General features: G+C 36.3%; 1 protein-coding gene across 4 annotated transcripts; it reads right to left on the bottom strand.

Annotated features, from left to right (window-relative positions):
- Positions 1-1,275: 1,275 nt before the first annotated feature.
- Positions 1,276-19,998, bottom strand: LOC134677051 (F-box and leucine-rich repeat protein 13-like). 4 transcript variants are annotated; one of them, XM_063535479.1, is made up of 10 exons: positions 19,709-19,998; positions 18,702-18,824; positions 17,814-17,961; positions 16,620-16,855; positions 16,215-16,298; positions 15,075-15,299; positions 6,274-6,508; positions 5,410-5,543; positions 4,325-4,441; positions 1,276-1,752 (listed from the first exon to the last, which is right to left on the bottom strand). In XM_063535479.1, the coding sequence occupies exons 2-10, from the start codon at positions 18,717-18,719 to the stop codon at positions 1,714-1,716; spliced, it is 1,236 nt and encodes a 411-aa protein (XP_063391549.1). In that variant the 5' UTR covers positions 18,720-18,824; positions 19,709-19,998; the 3' UTR covers positions 1,276-1,713. The 4 variants fall into 4 exon arrangements, with proteins under 4 accessions (XP_063391549.1, XP_063391551.1, XP_063391550.1 ...); XM_063535481.1 differs by having other exon boundaries at positions 17,814-17,951; positions 18,702-18,830; XM_063535480.1 differs by having other exon boundaries at positions 18,702-18,830.
- Between the last annotated feature and the right edge of the window lie 1,425 nt (positions 19,999-21,423).

Consider the following 21,423-nt stretch of genomic DNA (forward strand, 5'->3'; position numbering starts at 1 on the left):
TATATCTTAGAAAATTTGCGTCTTAGCGACATGACTACTAAGACAAACTAAAAGCTGATACAATTTGTTACAAGTTTTATTCAGTCAAGTTTTTCGATATCTTGAATAGTTTTTGAGATATCCGCTCTTGAAAGCTTATTTTAGGGCTTTCAATTTTATCTTGATTTCTACATTAGTGAAGCTGCTAGGCCGTGTTTGGTATCATTTTCATATAAATCGGGGGTGCTGAATTCATTTTTAGTATCACATTGACACCATTTCTAAGAAAAAACATATAAACTTTAAACAAATACCTTTTTTTTTCAATACCTCTTCACGCTTGAACCGCTCAACCAATTTAATTGAAATTTGGTATACAGATATTTCGAGTCCCAAGACAGGACATAAGATACTTTTTATCTCAATAATCATCCTTTAAAGTTGTGAAATGGACTATGGGAGGAATTCAACTTCGTCGACGAAACTGAATTCCTGAGGTTAATACTGCTTAAGGTAAGGTTTGAAGTCATGTTTGGTATTATTTTCATCTAAACACAGATGTATACCATCCTAAATTTCATCTAAACCGGTTCAGCGGTTATTGACTCCCCATACATAATTCCACCCTACTTTTCACACCCTCAAAAGATGCTTTTGGTTATAAAAACTATCCTGTGTTCTGTGTTGAGACTGAAACTATTTCTATACCAAATTTCAACGAAATTGGTTCAGCGGTTTAAGCGTGAAGAGGGATTTTCAAAAATATATTTTTTAAAATTTTAGTGTTTCTTCGGAATAGCGTCAATGTGACACCATAAATGAATTCAGCACCCCCGATTTATACGAAAATGATACCAAACATGGCCTAACAGCTTCACTGTTGTAGATATCAAGATAAAATTAAAATCCCTAAATAAACTTTCAAGAGCGGGTATCTCAAAAACTATTCAAGATATCGAAAAACTTGACTGGATAAAACTTGTAACTAATTTTATCAGCTTTTAGTTTGTCTTAGTAGTCATGTCGCTAAGACGCAAAGTTTCCAAGATATCAATGAAAAACCGAAAAATTCGACTTTCTTACCCTCCTCTACCCCCCAGCACCGGGGCTACAGCCGGGGACTTTTGATATGTTCTACAACCTTTACAACGTTTTTTGAGCATTCATTTCCTGACCTAGTAATGGATGACCCCCAAATACCCTATTAGGCGCAACCGCAGACATAATTGTTCTCAGAGGGCCTACCGCGAACCACGTTCAACGCGTTGCCTCTCTGTTGCACTTGTAAACTCGTACGTAAGTGTGACAGGGAGGCAACACGTTGAACGTGGTTCGCGGTAGGCCCTCAGATAATGACGCATATATTTCTCGTTTTTGACGAACTTTTGGCGACGAGGTGCGTCTTGGTGCAGGCGTGCTAAACTCCTGACTTCGGGCAAACTCGGCTTCGCTCGGCTCAGCATTGCTCCGAGCAATTATCAGGGTTGACACAACTTGACGTTTCTTTGCGTGCACGACGACAGATAAGATAATAGCTTGAATTTTGACAACCCTAAATACCCGAAAGGGATAGTAACATATATTATAAAGGGACAGCAATGATTCGACCCTGAACCGCTGTCAAACTTCGGTTTTGTAGGAAGTTTCCTTTCTGTGCGGTTATATTATTATTTATTCTGTACAAATGCAGATCATGATCCAATCTTTCACAGGCCTTGCTCGTAGATTTAGGTATTAGTACTCGAAGTCGAGATCCACCCAAGGGCATTTTGACTGAAAAGAAAATAATAGTAAATTAATAAGTTAATCGTCTCAGCCATAAGACGTCCACTGCTGAACACAGGCCTCCCCCTTATGGCTAATTCCGTCATAGGGCCTTAACCGTCCACTATAGGATTACAGACACAGACTATACAGATATATACACATATATATTTTTTCTTTTGTATGCCAGTTTTGCGTAAATTTAATTTTTTTATTTGCGTAGTAGTAAAAAAAAACCATGGCCAATTTTGTTTTTCTAGGCATGAGAAGATAGCAAATGACTCAACCTATCTGCCGTTTTAATTTGGCAAACGATGTACCAAACACCCTGTATATCAAAGGTGTAGCGCCTGGATAATGCTAATAGCAATCATTCAATTCGCGCATTGCTTAAGGGGCCCACTGATTAACAGTCCGCCGGACGGTATCGGCCTGTCAGTTGTTCGGAACTGTCAAAATTTTGTTCTAACTGACAGGCTGAATCCGCCCGTCATCATTCCTTTACTTAAATTATAAAGGGGCCCACAGATGACCAGTTCGCCGGACGATATCAGCCCGTCAGTTGCCCGGAGCTATCAAATTTTACGTTAAATGACAGGCTAATATCTTCCGGCGACCTGGTAATCACTGGGCAACTTTAGGCAATTCATTAACTCTTTCAATTGGCTACTTTTCTACTAGACAAATCAGCTTCTTTTTAGGGTTCCGTACCCAAAGGGTAAAACGGGACCCTATTACTAAGACTTCGCTGTCCGTCCGTCCGTCCGTCCGTCCGTCTGTCTGTCACCAGGCTGTATCTCACGAACCGTGATAGCTAGACAGTTGAAATTTTCACAGATGATGTATTTCTGTTGCCGCTATAACAACAAATACTAAAAACAGAATAAAATAAAGATTTAAGTGGGGCTCCCATACAACAAACGTGATTTTTGACCAAAGTTAAGCAACGTCGGGCGTGGTCAGTACTTGGATGGGTGACCGTTTTCTTTTTGCATTTTTTCCGTTTTTTTTTGCTTTATGGTACGGAACCCTTCGTGCGCGAGTCCGACTCGCACTTGCCCGGTTTTTTTAGAAGTGTCAAAACGATTTGCTAATATGGAATTTTCATGAAAACGTGTGTAGTGACGTCACAGTCAACTCACCTACTTTTAATACTTTCATCCAATTTATTAAATAGAAATAGTGTTTAAAAATAACTCCTACGAGGGTCGCACTGAAATATTCGGGAATGGGACACTTAGAAATAACATAATAGAATGAGGCATATAATTTATAAAAATGTAACTCTTTATAAAACTTTTAAGGTATATTCCATTTGGTTGTCATTTATATTTAAAAATTACTGACAATTTGAAAATTGTATGTCGAACATTATTTGAATTTTTGGCCAAGTGATTTTTCGGATCACATTTTTAAACGGTTTTCAATATGCCCTCAGCGAACAAATAAAAGTTACAATGGGCTTCTGTTATTTTTTTATGAACTAGAGTTCATCGTACGCTCGTTTGCAGTTAAAATTATATATGAAAGTCGCTTTCATTTTATCCCATGGGTGATCTTAAAATAGCATGTCATTCCAAAGCGACGTCAAAATTTAAAATCGCATTTGTGCTGTTAATTAAAAAGACTGCCAAAAAAGTTGCATATCGGCAGATTTCGACATTCCTAAATATTCATATGACAACAGCAAAAAAATCTTTTATATATAGATATATGTAAAAAAAACTTCAATTCCGTTGGCTACTTTACGAATTTCATACAAAACCACTAAGGCCCCAAAATCGCCATACAAAAAGGACTTTGGGATTATGAGCCGTGTGCATTACAGAATGATTACTTTCAAAAGAAAATTTATATGCGTGGTCAGTTTGAGTTTAAGTATGCATTAAAATAAAGATTGACTGTCTAGATGCGACAGTTTTCTCTATTCCCGACATTTTCAGTGCAACCCTCGTATCTATGTTTCTAATAATGATATGGTGCTTTATTTCGTGCACGGTTTGAAATAATTTATTTTAAGTAGAGGAAAGTACCTACCCAATTTCACCCCCCTTTGGCCCCTTTGCACTCTCTTCAGGGATAATTTCCAACATAAAAACTATCCCATAGGATAGTTAACGAAGGAAGGACATATCTTTCCCCGGGACTGAAACTATCTCTATACCAAATTTCAACTAAATCGGTTCAGCAGCTTGAGCGTGAAGAGGTAACAGACAGATACATACACACATACATCACTGGCCCAGTGACCAAAAAAGGATCTTGGCCTCTGACACAAGAGAGCGCCATTCTGCGCCACTTCGCGCCAGTTGGGTATTCCGAGGGCGGACAGGTCTTTTTGGGCTTCGTCACTCCAGCGGTATCTGGGGCGCCCGGACGGACGTTTTCCGCCCGGGTGCCCCACATACGCTCTTCTCACAGCACGATCCTCCCCCATCCTCTCCAGGTGACCAAGTCAGCGGAGTCGTGTGGCTTTGATCTCGCCAATTATATTGGGCATCGCAACCAGCTCCTCTAGCTCTCTATTTTCCTTCGCCAGACAGATAGATAGTACTATTAGTATGGATTAAACAGTGTATACCCTCATGTCGTAGGGCACTTTGGTCCTGCGCAGCCGCATGCGCAGCGGCCGCGCGCGCCGCACCGCGCACTGCACCAACTCTGGTGACACCTGCACGCACCCCTGCACGTCCAGAACCTGGTGACAATAAATAATAGGGTATTTTATTCCTACTAGAGTCAGACCGTAAAAAGTCTGCAGCGATTTTGATAGCCCACGCAGTGCAAGTGTCATTTTTAAACGTCAAACTTCTATGAAATTTTGACGTATAAATAACACTTACGCTGCGTGGGCCATCAAATCCGCTGCAGACTTTTATTGGTGCGACTATAGTTAAATCAGTTACTTTTTTAGAACTGCCAAAACGATTTGCTTATAGTGTTTTTCTAATAATTATCTGGTGCTTTATTTCATGCATGGTGTAAATTTAATTTATTTTAAATACAGTATAATATAACTAAATCTAGTTAGATAGATAGAAAATGAGCAAATTATCACAATATATAAGAAGCTTAAATAATATAAGGGAATAAAAAAAATACAAGACCTTAGTTTAAAAAAAAAATTGTCAAATACCCTATTATCCCTTTAGAGACACTTGCACCATCCCACTAACCCGGGGTTATCCGGTTAAACCTGGAGTTACCATGGTTACTAGTACAATTTGACACTGGATTAACGGATTAACGAGTTAACCCCGGGATAGTGGGATGGTGCAAGTGACCCCAACTGTCTTTACTTTAGGCAAAAATAATAGATAGTATAGAGCGGTCCTGTCATAGTAAATGTTGTAGTCACTGTAAATTTACTGCCATCTATCGACACACGACTATAACTCAAAATAAACACGTATAAAATTATCAAAAAATGAATAATATATATATGGATAAATGATTTTATTATTTTTATGTCATTTTGACCCATGTTCATTCACTATATCTATGTGTAAAAATTGTTAAATATGAAACGGTGTCGTCACGCCATCTAGCCGAGAACGACTTTTTCTTGATTTCCGAGGCACTTTTTTTCTTTTTTTCTTAGACTTTATTAATCTTATACGAAGTTACATATGTCTTTGCTTTAGGCTTTAATATTTAATTATTTACCTCTAGATTAGGGCAGTATTTCAAACACGCAGCCAGGTCGCTGTCTGTAAGCTCAGTGTTCCAAGCGACCCCGAGCTCTGTTAGATTTGGCCCCGCTGATCGGCAGAGAGTTATTACACTACTTGCTGTGACACCTGTCAAAAATATAAAACAAGACTGATGTGTATCTAATCTATCTATCTATCTAATACTTAGAGGATATAACCAATGGAGACGCCATGTCTAAAATTTTCGGTACAAAATAGTCTGTCAGATAAACGTCAGTCCATACATATGGTTGACATGCGGTTGACCATTGGCCGCCTATTTTTCACAGAGGGGAACGCCTGTTAATGGCGGCTCCATTGTTAATTACTCCGAGATCTAATACCTTTAAATAAACGAGCAATTCTTGTTTATTCATTTATTTATTTATATGTATATACATATATTTTGAGGATCTCGGAAACGGCTCTAACGATTTCGATGAAATTTGCTATATGGGAGTTTTTGGGGGCTATAAATCGATCTAGCTAGGTCTTATCTCTGGGAAAACGCGCATTTTTTAGTTTTTATATGTTTTCCGAGCAAAGCAAACAGTCTTTTTCCACATATTATTAAGAATTTCCCTAAGTCAACATCGATTTTTCGGCCCTGAAAACCCCCATATACCAAATTTTATCGAAATCGTTAAAGCCGTTTCCGAGACCCCCGAAATATATATAAATAAATAAACAAGAATTGCTCGTTTAAGGTATTAGATAGATAGATTAATTAACCCTCTATAAGGCAAAAGTCAGCAATTATGCAAAATTGAAGCTTATCTCTTGAAAAAAAGTTCCAAATCACGTGGGAAATATATTCCCTCTTGTCTATAATACTTACCCGTACAATTCCCAATATCCAAAGTCCTCAACTCCTTACATCCAACGGCGACGTCTTCCAGCCAACCTTCGTGCGAATTATTTATATATCTTCCATAGAAATGTTTAAGCTTACTTAAGTTACTGAGAGCATCTGAGAATTCACTCCCTACGTTAATTTTCTTGTCGAAAGATACTAATTTTAGATATTCTAAGTTTGGTGTGTTGCGTAGAAGTAAATGGACATTTCTGTATACCTGAAAGAAATGTTTAAAGTTTAGTCTTAAAATTTGTCGCTAGATGGCGCTGTACCGGCAGGCGTGGCTCACTCCGCGATTTCGTCGCTTACATACAGGTAGCTAAAAGTACAATCGTCCTACAACAATTTTGATGGCTAGCCATAAGCCGCGCGTGGCGCTGTCGCCACCTAGCGGCCATATCTGTCCTGATCGTAACAGACGCGTTTTGTTAGAGAGTGAGTCTTCTGTACCTAGTACTATTATTTATTCTGTGACTTAACGTGTTTCGCGCCAATGAATAGGGGGCTCCAATGCACGCTTCCTATAAGTATACAAGTATCCATCTATCTTATTTCTCTACTAGCTTTTGCCCGCAACTTCGTCTGCGTGGATTTAGTAATTTGGGTTTATTTTTTATCCAATTAGACCAGCGGTGGAACAAAAATGGGTTTTGATAACATTAAAGTTTTTTCTTTTTTGATATGTTATTGTAAGCATGTTAAATAACATTCATGTAAAAAGTTAGAAAATTTTAGGTGGAGCGTTCGGCCATATTTAAATTTTCAATTTTTGCTAAATAACTATGTCAATATAAAATTAAAGTTACAAAAAACTTTAACATATTCAATAACACTTTAATTTATTCACACTATTCGGTTTTTAGAAATCTGGAACAACTGCTTTCTGGTGAACGTAAAAACAGGAATTATTATGAAAATACAGAATTAGAGTAGCTGATATTGCAAAATTACGATATTATCTATCAACTTAGTATACATGTAAAAAGTTAGAAATGTAGACAATGTGCTTGTCTAGATATTGATTTCTCGTTAAGCAGTATAGCCAATATTGAATTAAAGTTTGTAGAGTTAATATTACACGGTCATAATAAAGACCTTACTTCTCACACAAAAGATTAGAAATATAAAATCACGGCGACACTAAATACTGATACGTAAGTATGCATTCCGAGCTTATATTAAGTTACATTTCAAACGCGCGGCGTTTGCGCGCGCCGCGCTGTGCGCCGTGGCAGGAGGCAGCGATCGACGGTCGCGGGCTAGCGGTTAGCGCGGTGCCCTTAAAAATACGCAAAGCGTTTATAAAATTATTATCAATGGTAAATAGTTATTTTACACAGTACACTAATGGAAACTTACCTTCCCTTATTTATTTCTATATGTACTAGGGATTGCCCGCGGTTTCGTTTACGTAGAATTCGTTATCGTGTTAAGTATAGAAATAATAGATACATTTGAAAATTATTTTAGGTGCATTGTCATACAGATAACTACCCTTGTTAAAGTATTCTTCAAATTCAATACACAGGTGTCATTTCAATATAATTTTGCGTAATTTGGCGCTTTTAGGTTATAAATGACTAGCGACATATATTTTTTAAGAGCGATCATCTCCGATAATATTTACTTTATCATAAAATCAATTTCAAACTGACGTTATTCAATATTTATCATTTTAAAGTCAATATTACCAACCAACTGATCCAATTTACCTACGGTAACAACTCAAAATTTGCATCAAATTAAATGCCACTTTTCTTATCCGTTACGAACAATCAAGAGGGCCTTTACGAGCTGATGTGGTGAAAATTTTATTTAACCTTCGTCCCTTGAAACCTTCACTACGCTCAAGGTTCAACTTTACGAACCACTAACTACGCTCGTGGTTCAATTTTAGAATGTTTGAATTTGTGAATGTGCTTCCTGCCTCGCACAGCCAAACTGTGGAATGAACTGTCCGATACGACCTTCAAACCTTCAAAGACGCCCATCTTAAAGGTCGGCAACGCGCTTGCAACCCTTCTGGTGTTGCGGGTGTCCATGGGCGGCGGTAATCGCTAACCACCAGATGATCCGTCTGCTCGTTTGCCTCCTATTTAATAAAAAAAAATGTTTCGCTTGTTTGGGTATCAATATTAGCACGAGCGGTTAATCAACAACTTTTCCCCTTGTAAAACAAATAAATAAGGTAGGTGAGGTGCAGGCATATGAGGCCCGGCGGGTAACAAGGCCCAGCATTCAAAAATAGCAGTTGCTCCCTATTATTCCCAATTATTCTGAATTTGTACTTGTTGCTAAGAAGGCCCACTGTCAGTGCAGGTAAAAAGGTCTAGTCCCGGGCCTTATTGAACGTATGAGATGAAATATTAGATTAAAATATTTTAAGATAATTTTCAATATTTTTAATCTCTTATTAATAAGGTCGATTTGAAGAAACTTCTATGAAATTATGACTTATAAATAACAATTGCACTGCGTGGGCTGTCAAAATTGCTGCAGACTTTTCTTGGTCTAACTCTAATAATTTTTCACTTGCTTTATTGACCTAAAGACGTTTTAAAGAATCAAAAAGTCTAATAACATTGAGGCACTTATACTTTTTAAAGGCAGTAATTAATTACAAGTGACTTTTTTTTGTTAATACATAGGTAGGTATTTACGATCATCATCATATATTTAAGAGTATGACTATTGTCGGTGGAGCAATTTCCATGTTTGGCGGTCCTCCGCCTTCTCTTTGACAGCCCGATACGACACGACTTTGATCTTTTCCTTTATTTGATCCATGTACGCAAAAAAAATACAGGCTTTTGATTATGGAATGTGACAAATGTTGGCGACAAATCGATCGTCTTTTGTTTTTAATGGCTTGTCAAAGTAAGTCAGTGCGTTGAACGTGGCTTTAACGCGAAAATATTTTTAGAGCTATGATTTTGTTATGATTTTAAAAGTTCGCTTACTCCGCAAGAGTGTAGTGCTTGCCTTCAAAATGCTTTTGGGATTGAAGCACCACATCTGAGCATCGTGAGGCGTTGGTATGGTGAATTTAGTAGAGACAGTATTATTCTAGATAATGATTTTCGTGAAGGTCGACCGTCCACGGCGATCATTCAAGGAAACGTGGCTACTGTGAGACGACTCATTGAAGAAAACCCACGAATCACCTATGACGAAATTTGAGGACAATTAGGGATAGGTATAAGACAAATACAAAAGATTTTACAAGAATATTTAAAAGTCGGGAAGCCTTGTTGTCTTTGGATTCCTCACGAATTAACTTCAGTCCAAAAACAGGTACTTTTTGACTGGTGCCGAGAAATGCTGCGTAAGTACAAGCAAGAAAGTTCAAATGCTGTATATAACATCGTTAGAGGAGATGAAATCTGGATTTACTGCTACGATCCGGAAAAAAGGCATTAGTCCAGTCAATGGGTCTTTCGAAGGTGACAGGAGGCCCATAGAAGTTCAACAAGCCAAAAGCGTTGCCAAACATTTTGATCGTCTGTTTTTTTTAAACGCGACTTTTTTGTACCGTACTTTTAAATAATAAAAGAACGTTAAATACTGAGTAGTACACTACCATTTGTGTGCCCGCAGTCATTGAAAAAGACCGCGAGAGACGACCGAGAAGCCGCATCCTCCTGCGTCATAATAATGCGTCCACCGATACCGCAATAAAGGCAAAAACATTTTTTAATTACGAAAACGTGGAAAATGTCTCTTATACGGATTATAATCCAGACATTGCACCCTGTGACTTCTATCTATTTCCCAAAATTAAGGATTTAATTTGGGGTTTGACATTTAAGACCCCGGATAAGGCAGTTACTACGTTTCATCACCACGTCGAAAACATGCAGTCAAGTGATTGGGCCTCATGCTTCCAAAAATGGTCTGAGCGAGTGAATATGTGCATAGAATGTAAAGGGAAACATTTTGAGAAGCAATAAATGTATTATTATGGTTATAAATGATTTTATTCAAAAGTTACGCAAAACTTTCAGTGCGGCCCTCGTATGCGTAAAACCTCTTCGTTAGTTTTCTTTTCTTTTACGATAGAATTGCGAAAAATATATATTTTGCAACGAGTGACGAATTTTAAAACACGGTCAAAGGGAGTGTTTTAACGTGCTTATTATAGCACCGGTCGTAATGTAGCACCAGATGTACTGTAAAAATTATGTTAAAAGATAATACTTACTGTTACGAATAAATATTTTTACTGTAAAAAAATATCCCACCAAACACATTTTCATGTAAATTTTGTTGCTAAGACGAAACCATAAGACTCGCACTGTCCAAAAATTTGTCAGATCTCTTGTCGAGCCAAGCTTCAAACTCTACAAGCCCTAACTTCACTAACTCTACACCTTAGTCAAAATATGTGGCTTGGCTGTTTCGCTACCGCCACATGGGCATAAGGTGAAAAATTTATTAAATTCATTATTTTTAGGGTTCCGTACCTCAAAAGGAAAAATACTGAACCCTTATAGGATCACTCGTGTGTCTGGCTGTCCGTCTGTCACAGCCTATTTGCTCCGCAACTACTGCACCAATAAGTTGAAATTTGGTATACACATGTAAGTCTCTAGCCCAAGGACATACATGTAAAGTAAATAATAGAAATTCAAATAAAGGGGTCACTTTTGAGATGAATGATAAATAGAAGAAAAAAAAACTATATCTTGTTATAATTAATATAAGAGAATTAGAATATGAATTAATATAACAGAATTTTTTTAGAATTTTAATTAGTATAAGATAGATATGTATATTGTCATGTTATTTTCTCGAACTCCCCATCGGCATACAAACCTCCTCAAGGTTTTGCCCACGATGGGTCTTGTAATAATAATGTACTTTATTTAGCTTATTGTTCAATAAATTAAAAAAATATATATATATATATATATATATATCAAACGAAGGGGCTCATTGTAAGAATCTCAGATATTTTTTTTCGTAATTTTAAAATAAATAGTTTAGAAGTTATTTAAGAAAATACGCAAAAAATGACCATTCCCCTCCTCCCCCCTTATCTCCGAAACTACTGGGTCTAAAATTATGAAAAAAATACACATATTAGCTCTCTTCCTATAGATGACAGGAAAACCTATTAGAAATGTGCAGTCAAGCGTGAGTCGGACTTAAGTACCTAGTTTTCCGATACCTACGGGTTTTTTAAAGACTTTTCTCTAAAAAAAAATATTGTTAAAAATTGTGTAATGTACAGAACCCTTGGAACGCGAGTGCGACTCGCATTTGGGCGGTTTTTGTATTATACTTACATACAATAGTTCTTGTAGAAACGAAACGGCCAAGCCACACACTTTTGGTGTAGAGCTAGTAAAGTTAGAGGGCTTGTAGAGTTAGAAGCTTGGCAAGAGATCTGATAACTTTTTGACAGTGCGAGCCTTATGGTTTCGTTTGGGCAACATTGTACATCAAAATGTTTTTGATGGGATTTCACTTCTTTTTGTAAGTTGTTTATGACAATCTTCCATCCCCTAATTTAAAGGGTTGGGGGTGATTTACTATTAAAAATCCTGAAATAAGTATCTGGGGGCATCTGTTACACAATGTACTTCTTACTGATTCCCCATATAACCCTTCACCCCGTAAGGGTAAACTTTGGGGTTGAAATCTGCCTTCACCCCGTAAGGGTAAACTTTGAGGTTGAAATCTATTCTATATCCTTCCCCATAACAATACCTATCTACGTACCAAATTTCAACTAAATCGGTTCAGCGATTATTGATTTCCCATACAAAATTAAACCCCATCTTCATCCCCTTAGGGATAATTTTTTTTTAAATTTATTTGTTTTTGTGTACTAAAACTATCTTACATACCAAATTTCAGCTTCTTAGAGGACTTCAGGAAGTACCCGGTATTGATGATCATCAAGTGAGTGAGTCAGTGACGAAATCGAAGTTTTTAGATATGAATAAAATCTAAAGTATAAGAGCTATGCAATTGGTATGCTTAATAAGTCCGAGAACTTTGTTTATCTGGTATAATCCAACCCCAAGTTATGAGGGTTCCAAAAAACGACGAAGCGCTTCGAGAAAAGGTAGATAGTGCCCTTGCGCTTTTCTCGTCTTGGCGGGGGCACTGCTGTGCCCCCAGATGTTAAAAGATGAGACTACTGTAACTAATAAAGGTTTATGTTTAGTTACCTACTATTTTCGCGTAAACTAGACAATTTTTATATCTTTAGTTATTAAGACCCAAAATAATTATTTTCACTTATTATAAATAAATCCTCCTGTTATGAAGTATCAAATATTGTTATTTGTATATGTATAACTCTTAAGTTAAAAACAATAAAATCTGTTATTACCTACAGTCAAAATGATTATTTTTTGCGGGATTAAGTAATACACTGGTAGTGTTCAATAAGGCCCATAATAGGACTTTTATAAAAGGTATATTTTCCAAGAGTATCGTGATATTTTTATAACTATTTTGGTATAATGAAGAAACTTAAATAAATGAGAAACCTATTTGAGTGAGTTTTTCATACTTCATATCCTGTTTATTAAAAAAAAACCATTTTAATTAGGTGGGCTGTATATAGGCATATACGGCCCACACGGAATATACAATAAGGTAAGTGAGGCCACTTACCTTATTGTATATTCAGGATGTATACCGTGTAATATTGATCAGTTGGTTTATAATATACATATTATGATATTGACGTTGAATAGGACAGGACATGACAATAGGAACCAGAAATAGGTATAGTTGGTCAAACCAATTTGTCAGTAAATAAAAACAAAAAACTATATTCATCCTTTTCTTTTGGGTGCTAGTACTAGTGTAAGTCAAAGACAGTATGATGATTCTCCCTGTCTATGTTTGAAATGAGACAGTCCTTTGACAAACTATGTATGGTAAAAAATAGTTGTGAATATCTTGTACATTTTTATTACAATATTAGTCAAGATAATGAAATATAGCTGGTCAAGCAAATCTTGTCACTAAAAAAAGGCGCGAAATTCAAATTTTCTATGGAACTATATCCCTTCGCACCTACATTTTTCAAATTTGCCGCCTCTTTCTACTGACAAGATCTGATTGACCAGCTGTAGGTATTTTTACTTAATAAGATATTTTAATTTCACGTAATGTCCGCATCTAATTTATATATGTGCACGGTAAACAAACAAATGAATGATAAGAAAAGACAGACAGTGTTACTGAGCGGGAGGTGGGGCGAGGGGCGAGGTATAGGTAGGCTATGATAGGCTCTCGAGCGCCGCGCCGGCGACGGACGGACCAGCGCGGCGTATGTATGAATTTCGCGCCTTTTTAACTAGATTTTACTATTACAATGCAAGCTACACACAGAAATTTCTTACTTTCCATAATATGGCTGCGTATATTATTTTATAGTAATAGACTTATTTTTACAGACTCTAATTCAATATTAGATCTTATAGGACAAAAAACGTATATTAATTCTAAAGCATATATCTTATTCTTCTAGCTTTTTAGCTTGCCTATTAACTTATAAATTTAGATATGTTGTTGTGGATTTATTAAACTTTAATTCAATATCGACAAAATAATAAGCTAATTGTAGTTTGACAAAGAAGCACGTTAAAAAAATTTCTAATAATTTTACATTATAAAGCGTCATACATATTATAAACAATGGAACTTAAACATTGCACTTTAATTCAATATTAAAAAATCATGACTAAAAATATATAAATACCTAATTTATATCTAACGCTCGTTCTAACTTTTCATCATATATAGCATATATGCTTAAAAATATGTCCTATATCAGATAAGTATCACTTTTTCAACTTTAGAATTATCAAAACTTTTAGTGCAAAAATCCGGTCCCACTATTGAGCTAAATCTGCTTTTTATCGATTCTTCATACAATCTTCCACCCCCTTAAAGGGTGATAAAAACTACCCTATGTCCTTCCTCGGCACTCAAACTATCTTCATAACAAATTTCAACTAAATAAGTTCAGCGGTTTAAGCGTGAAGAGGTAACAGACAGACACACTTTCGCATTTATACATACAACATACACATAATCACGCCTATTTCCCGGAGGGGTAGGCAGAGACCACGGATTTCCACTTGCTACGATCCTAACATACCTCTTTCGCTTCCTTCGCATTTATAATACAATATAATATATCCGTATGTACACGGCGGGAAGAAGTTGATAACTCGAGATATTCTACCCAAGAAATTTGAACTTAAAATTACATTAGGGGTCATCCATTAATTACGTCACACCAATTTCTAGGTTTTTTGACCCCTCCCCCCCCCTTGTCACACTTGGTCACATTTGGCAAACCCCTCCCCCCCTAGTGTGACGTCACATTTTTTCTACGAAATCGCCAAATCGAATTAAGTAAGTACCTAAGTATTATTAATATTTTATCAAAATATTTTTGACGATATAAATATTAGTAATTTTATAACCCAAAACTGCTTAGGAAAGATAATTAAACGATTAAAAACTATTTTCGTTTTAAAAACTTGTTATTTAAATGTACAGCGAACTAAATAATTTAAATAAATTTTCGGTTACTGATGAAGTTAAAGTGACGTCACAAAGTTTGTGTCTCCCCCCTCACCCATGTCACAATATGTCACATTTTCTTGACCCCCTCCCTCCCCCTAAACGTGTGACGTAATTAATGGATGACCCCTTACATAAGGTTCAAATTTCTTCATTTTTTTCCCGACAGATATCAACTTCTTCCCGCCGTGTACGGATATTATAGTATGCATTATAATACACACCTCAACACTATTAAGAGTCAACTCTAACTTCGTCAACTCGTCCAAATCCACCGCCGTCCTAAAGAAATCCGTCATCAGCAAATAGCAAGCGGATATCGTCAGGGACTTCAGTTTGGTGTTCTTCGGCTCGGATAGAAACATGCCAGATACGTAGCTGGCGTTGTTTATCACTAGCTCCTCGATGGGAACAACGCTTAAGACCTGGCAAATGTATTCGTCTGGTATCTGTAAAATAGTTATTTACGATACAAGTGCGGAAAAGAGGAAATTCGAGCGAATTACCTACTCGCACGTGTATCGTACAACGTTTTACAGTACATATGGCCCTTTAAACTTTTGACATACGCACGAAAAGTGCTATTTTACGCACTGGTGTGGGAAAATACGAGTTGGACCATATGTACTTACTGTAAAGTTATAATAGGTTTTTATGAGTTTTAAATATATAAGTTTTTGTTATTTTAACTTTTGATATAAGTTTTTATTTACTGTATTTTTTTTAACAGTAAAATAAAACAGGTCATTTTATCATGACATTAATGTTAAACTTGACATTTTTTGCAGTAATGCAGGCATTATTGCAGCACGATATTAAGAAGCCCACTGATTAATAGTCCTCCGGACGGTACCGGCCTGTCAGTTCCTCAAATCTGTCAAAATTTTGTTCTAACTGACAGGTCGATACCGTCCGGCGGACTGTTAATCAGTGGGCCCCTTTATGTATGTATGTATGTATTTACTTTATTGTACATAGAAATATAAACACGAGAAACACAGTTACAGAGTCAATTAAATACAACAAAGGCGAACTTATCCCTGAATGGGATCTCTTCCAGTTAACCTTTGAGGAAATGAGTACCCTTTACTGCCGAAAATGTCAAAATCGAGGTTACTGCCCAAATTTTTGACATTTGCGGCAGCAATGCAGTCGGCAGTAATATAGTGCTGCAATACTGCTGCAGTAATGCTGGTATAATCAGAACGGTACATTTACATGCAAAAATTGAGTTTTTTTTAAATTTAGGTACTTATGTGGCCTACTTACTACTATGTAGGTAAAAAACCAAAAAAAAAACTAAATACTAAAAATGGGATTTTGTAGTTAAAAAATTAAATATCAAGAATAGTTTGCATAATTACCGTGCATGTATGCAAAGATATCCGTTTCAGGCGTTTGCAACATTTCAGCTGGTCCAGAGGAAGATAGTATTCTATGCTGCAAAGCTGAAAATAAGAAAATTAAGAAATAGCAAAGAGTCAAAAGTAATTTTTAGTAATAGTGGCTCACTCGGCGATTTCGTCGCTTTGCTACAGGCAGCTAAAAGTACATCCGTTCCACACCAATTTTGGTGGCTAACCATAAGCCTTGCGTGGCGCTGTCGCCACCTAGCGGCCATATCTGTCCTGATCGTAACAGACGCGTTTTGTTAGAGGGTGAGTCTTCTCTACCTAGTACTATTATTTATTGTGTGCTGTGTGTAGTAATATGCTTATGACGGCGGTTAGTTTGTTCGTGTCTAAAGAAACGGTTCAATGATTACTTACCAACAGAATCTCAAGGTTAGGACAATGCCAAGTGATATTAGCAATATCGAAGTCAACAATCCTGTCCGTGCCAATAAAAACTATGTTCTCCCCGAGCTTGGTCAGCATGGCCTCAAACCACCGCTTGCCCGGCTGGTCTTCGCGGTCCAGGGTCAAGTGCCTGCTGTTTGGGTGCCGGTCCCAGCTTAATATGTTGATTATGCAGGGTCTTAAGTATTCTACGGAGAGATTCACACCTGAAAATGTTCAATTTTAAGGATTTAATGATTTAGTGTATAGTTAGACCAAGAAATGTCTGCAGCGATTTTGATAGCTGCAAGTTATTTTAAACGTCAAAATTCTATGAACTTAAGACGCATAAATAACACTTGCACTGCGTGAGCTATCAATATCGCTGCAGACTTTTCTTGGGGTAACTCTAGTGTATTTGAGTAAGGTTTTTTTCTTACATGTTTGTCTGACAAGTTCAAGTGTAGGTAGACATGGAACATTGTTTTCTAACTACAAAGAAAATCACTTATGCTTTTCAGAGAAAAACGCGATACAAGGCTTTGGCGCGATACAGTTAGAGCCATCTAGAGATTAATCTTAGGAATACAATTACCTTGCATATATTCTATCATACGGTCCCGCTATCTCCGACTGACGCAAAAACTACATATACTTACCAACATTTTTTAACATAGAAATTAAGAGTCGGCCAGACAAATCCAGCCTTACTCATTACCCAAAACGATATATGTACTTACAAAAAATCTAAACCCTCTTAAAACTATCCAATAAAAACTACGATAGCGCACATCATAAGGTAGAGGGAATATATTTCCCACATGATCTGAACTTTGTTTCGAAGTGATAAGGTTCAGTTTTAAATTTCTGGCACCCTTATCCCTTATAAAGGGTTAAAGCGCCATCTAGTGGGCAATTTTAGAAATAGTGAAGCACCTTCCATATATTCTATTCTATAACTATAACATATACTTACAAAAAATCGAATTATACCTATCAGAGAAAAACTACGATAACGCGATGCAGCCAACATTAAGCCATTATAAGATAGAGGGAATATAGTTCCCACATGATTTTGAACTTTGTTACATAGCTATAAGGTTTAATTTTAAATTTCTGGCACCCTTATGCCTTATAAATGGTTAAAGCGCCATCTAGTGGGCAAGTTTAGAAATAGTGAAGCACCTTGCATATATTCTATCATTCGGTCCCGCCATCGGCGACTGACTCGCTCAGATCTGATTATTTCTTCAACTGGTATATAGCCAAGAATTTCGCGCCAGCAATCTGCGTTTAACATGTCTAGGATTGTGTATTGATAGTCTGTTGAAACCTAGAAAAATTGATTATAAGGGCTGATTAAAGGAGCCCAATGATTAACAGTCCGCCAGTCGGTATCGGCCTGTCAGTTGTTCGGAACTGTCAAAATTTTATTCTGACAGTCCGATACCGTCCGGCGGACTGTTAATCAGTGGACCCCTTAAGACATTACTAAATTTAGGGCTGATTTGGACGGCGCACGACCTAGCATGCGAGTTTAGCTACATTGCGGATTGTTTGGTTACGTCCAATTCAACTGACCGATCAAAAGCCGCAATGTAATGAAACTCGCATGCGAGTTCTCGCGTCTTCTAAACGAGCCCTTGTCAAAATGGGGTGAAGTTTATTATCTTACTAACGAGAATTTAAATAAAGGCGTAATGTCAAAGTAAATTTTGTAGTCACTGTAAATTTACTGCCATCTTTCGACACATGATTAAAACTTTTAGAACTCCATTTGACTTTGATCCTTAATTCTCTTTGTTGTGACTAAAATATGACTTATTATTAAGATTGATTATTCTTAATCTTTCATTGATATATGTTAAAATTGTTAAATACCAAACGGTGTCGCCATCTACACGAGTATAGGCCAAAGGAATGACGCCTTTTTTTGAGGAATTTGTCAGTAGCAAAGGCGCAATATTAAAATTTTCTATGGGACGATTACCCTTCTCGCCTACATTTTTAAAATTTGCTGCTTTTTTCTGCTGACGGAAATGGCTTGACAGACTATAATGTATTCATACTTACATCATGATTTGCTGCCATTTTCCTCTGTAGTTTTGTCACTTTATTGTGTTATGAATATGATTTGTAAGATTTACTAACTTCTTTATGTGACCATGCTTTCTGTTTATCGGTTTCTTGGGAAAACTGTAACTAAAAAAAGTAAACAAACATTGTTAAAAATAACTTCAATCAATATTATTCATATCATATATCATCAACATAGCATTCCGGCTTTAGTCACCGCTCACTGAAAAAGGCAGAGGCCGCAGAGTATGTAAAATTTTAAATTGTCTTCTTCCTTGCTTTATCCCAGCATATTGCCACGGCTCACATAGGAACCTGGGATCTGCTTGACCACTAATCCCATGATGTGACGTAGGCACTAGTTTTTACGAAAGCGACTGCCATCTGACCTTCCAACCCAGAGGGGAAACTAGCCCTTATTAGGATTAGTCTGGTTTCCTCACAATTTTTCCGATGTTTCCGATGTTTGTTCACGATGTTTATGTTGATGTAAAATTTTACATTGTATGGTTGTATATGTATGGATATATTCCGTTACTTGACGCTAAATGTCGACTACGAAATAACGCGTGTTTTGATAAGAAAACTGATGTATGGAGTTGCCACTCTTGCTTTACTTATATTACTCTATGGACAACATCAAAAAACTTAAGATCGGTATTGCTACTTTATTATGTGTTGAACCTGTGGAACATAGTTGTTCTACAGGATTATTAATTTTTTTTTTTATTATCATTTATTTAAGGACCAACTGAGATCATTTTTGTTAGTACTTACAACTATGACTTATAAACTATTGTTAGTATTATGCTCTATATGCTATACAATGTCATTTTGTTACACATGCTATAGAGATAAATAAATTAATTGAAATTATAGTTGCTTTTCTTCATGAGCAAATAACAAATGTTGCTAGAAAGTCTTTGGCGTGTTAATCATTAGAGTTATATCACGAAGATATATAGAAATATAAGTAAAAATAAAGTACATTAACTGGTACTTACTTGGCTCTCAGTTCGTATACATTGTCCTCACAGTGTTTACCTTAATATGACCTTAATATTGCGTTTAACTTTGTATCATGATTATGACATAAACTGATGTCCTCTAGAAAAAAATTGTAGTACTTACAATATAGTAAATATAAACCTACATCGCGTAAGAAGTGGCTTGGTTCTAACTAATAACTCGAGAAACACTGTACTTTATAAGTACTACTAATTAAAACAATTGAAATACTGAGTTTTGATATCTAAACGGCGAAAACATCACAATAAACAACGAAGTTACGAAAGCAAAATGTATTCGATTTGGGTACGTTCTGAAACTTAACCATAACCAGATATTTCGAACAGCGAGCTTAACAAAGTCATAATTTTGCAAAGAAGAAAGAAAAACAATCTCTCCAATTTGAGACGATTTGAATTTGGTAGCAAAATGAAATATTGTTTTGATAAATTTATTTACAGTTTACAATTATTTAAAAGTCCTTAAAGAGATGTGAGTGGACTGAACTACAAGTTTCGAACGCACTCTATTAATGTCAAAACTGACACTGTCAAGAAGGTCAGTCACCTTGCCCCCCTTGGCCGGCGTTATTCATTTATTATTGTAGATGGCGCTATTTATGATTTCGGCATTTTATTAGACATAAATTTTAAAAATTAAATAAAATGGAACTAAAGGCAAAACATAGTGGCAAAACAAGTTGACTTATCACGATAATCAATTTTGAGATTTTTATAAACATTATAAGTATTTATTTTAAAATATTTACGTGTTAAAATTAAACCAATTGCGTGGTAGTGGAACTAAAATTGACCGCAATTTTTTCATACTCTTTGACATAAATTCTGTCCACCAGTAAAAAAAGTGATAATTTCCGACAATACAGCACCTTAATCATGCACATAGCCAATAAATATTAAATATGCAAATACATACCTACTTGTCGTCAACCAGTGCATTGCTTTTCATTAGGTGATTTCAATCATTAGCCACAATACATAGTAATAGACATGTAAGCATCTAAATAACACAAAAATTTACTAACGTTATTTCATATCAGTAAAATAACCCTTATTACTAATAACTATAGAGTTGTAATTTGTGAAATAACACAAAAATTTACTAACGTTATTTCATATCAGTAAAATAACCCTTATAACTAATAACTATAGAGTTGTAATCTGTGAAAAAGACGCGTTAATCTTTAAACTTTTCAACATTTGTGGTGAAACATGAAATTAGCCGGGCGCACAGATTTCCCCCAATAGACACCACATTATGAAGCAAACAGAGCGGCTACCGCGAAAACCGAAATTCGCAAATTGCGGGGATCTTTCTCTTTTACTCCAATGAAGGCGTAATTAGAGTGACAGAGATAAATCCCCGCAATTTGCGAATTCAATTTTCGCGGTTATAGGCCAGGCTCTATTTTCAAAATTTAGACGTAATAATAATAATATGTGTGTTAATTGATACGCTCCGAAATCATGATAGCACATTGACAAACGCTACAAGTCACGTGACTATTTTAATACATTATTTAAGTTTCAACTATCCTATTCTATCAACGATGGTCATCTTGGTTAAGCCCCCAGTAGATGCAAGCGTCTGCAGGCAACGGTGACAAGTACTTTTAAGTTACAATTTCGCTTTTGCTGAACTGTGACGCGGTGGGCAAAATTATGTATGGCCAAAGTTTAATACAGTCTGT

This window comes from Cydia fagiglandana, chromosome 25 (genome assembly GCF_963556715.1).
Source record: "Cydia fagiglandana chromosome 25, ilCydFagi1.1, whole genome shotgun sequence".
Classification (NCBI taxonomy): Eukaryota; Metazoa; Arthropoda; class Insecta; order Lepidoptera; family Tortricidae; genus Cydia; species Cydia fagiglandana.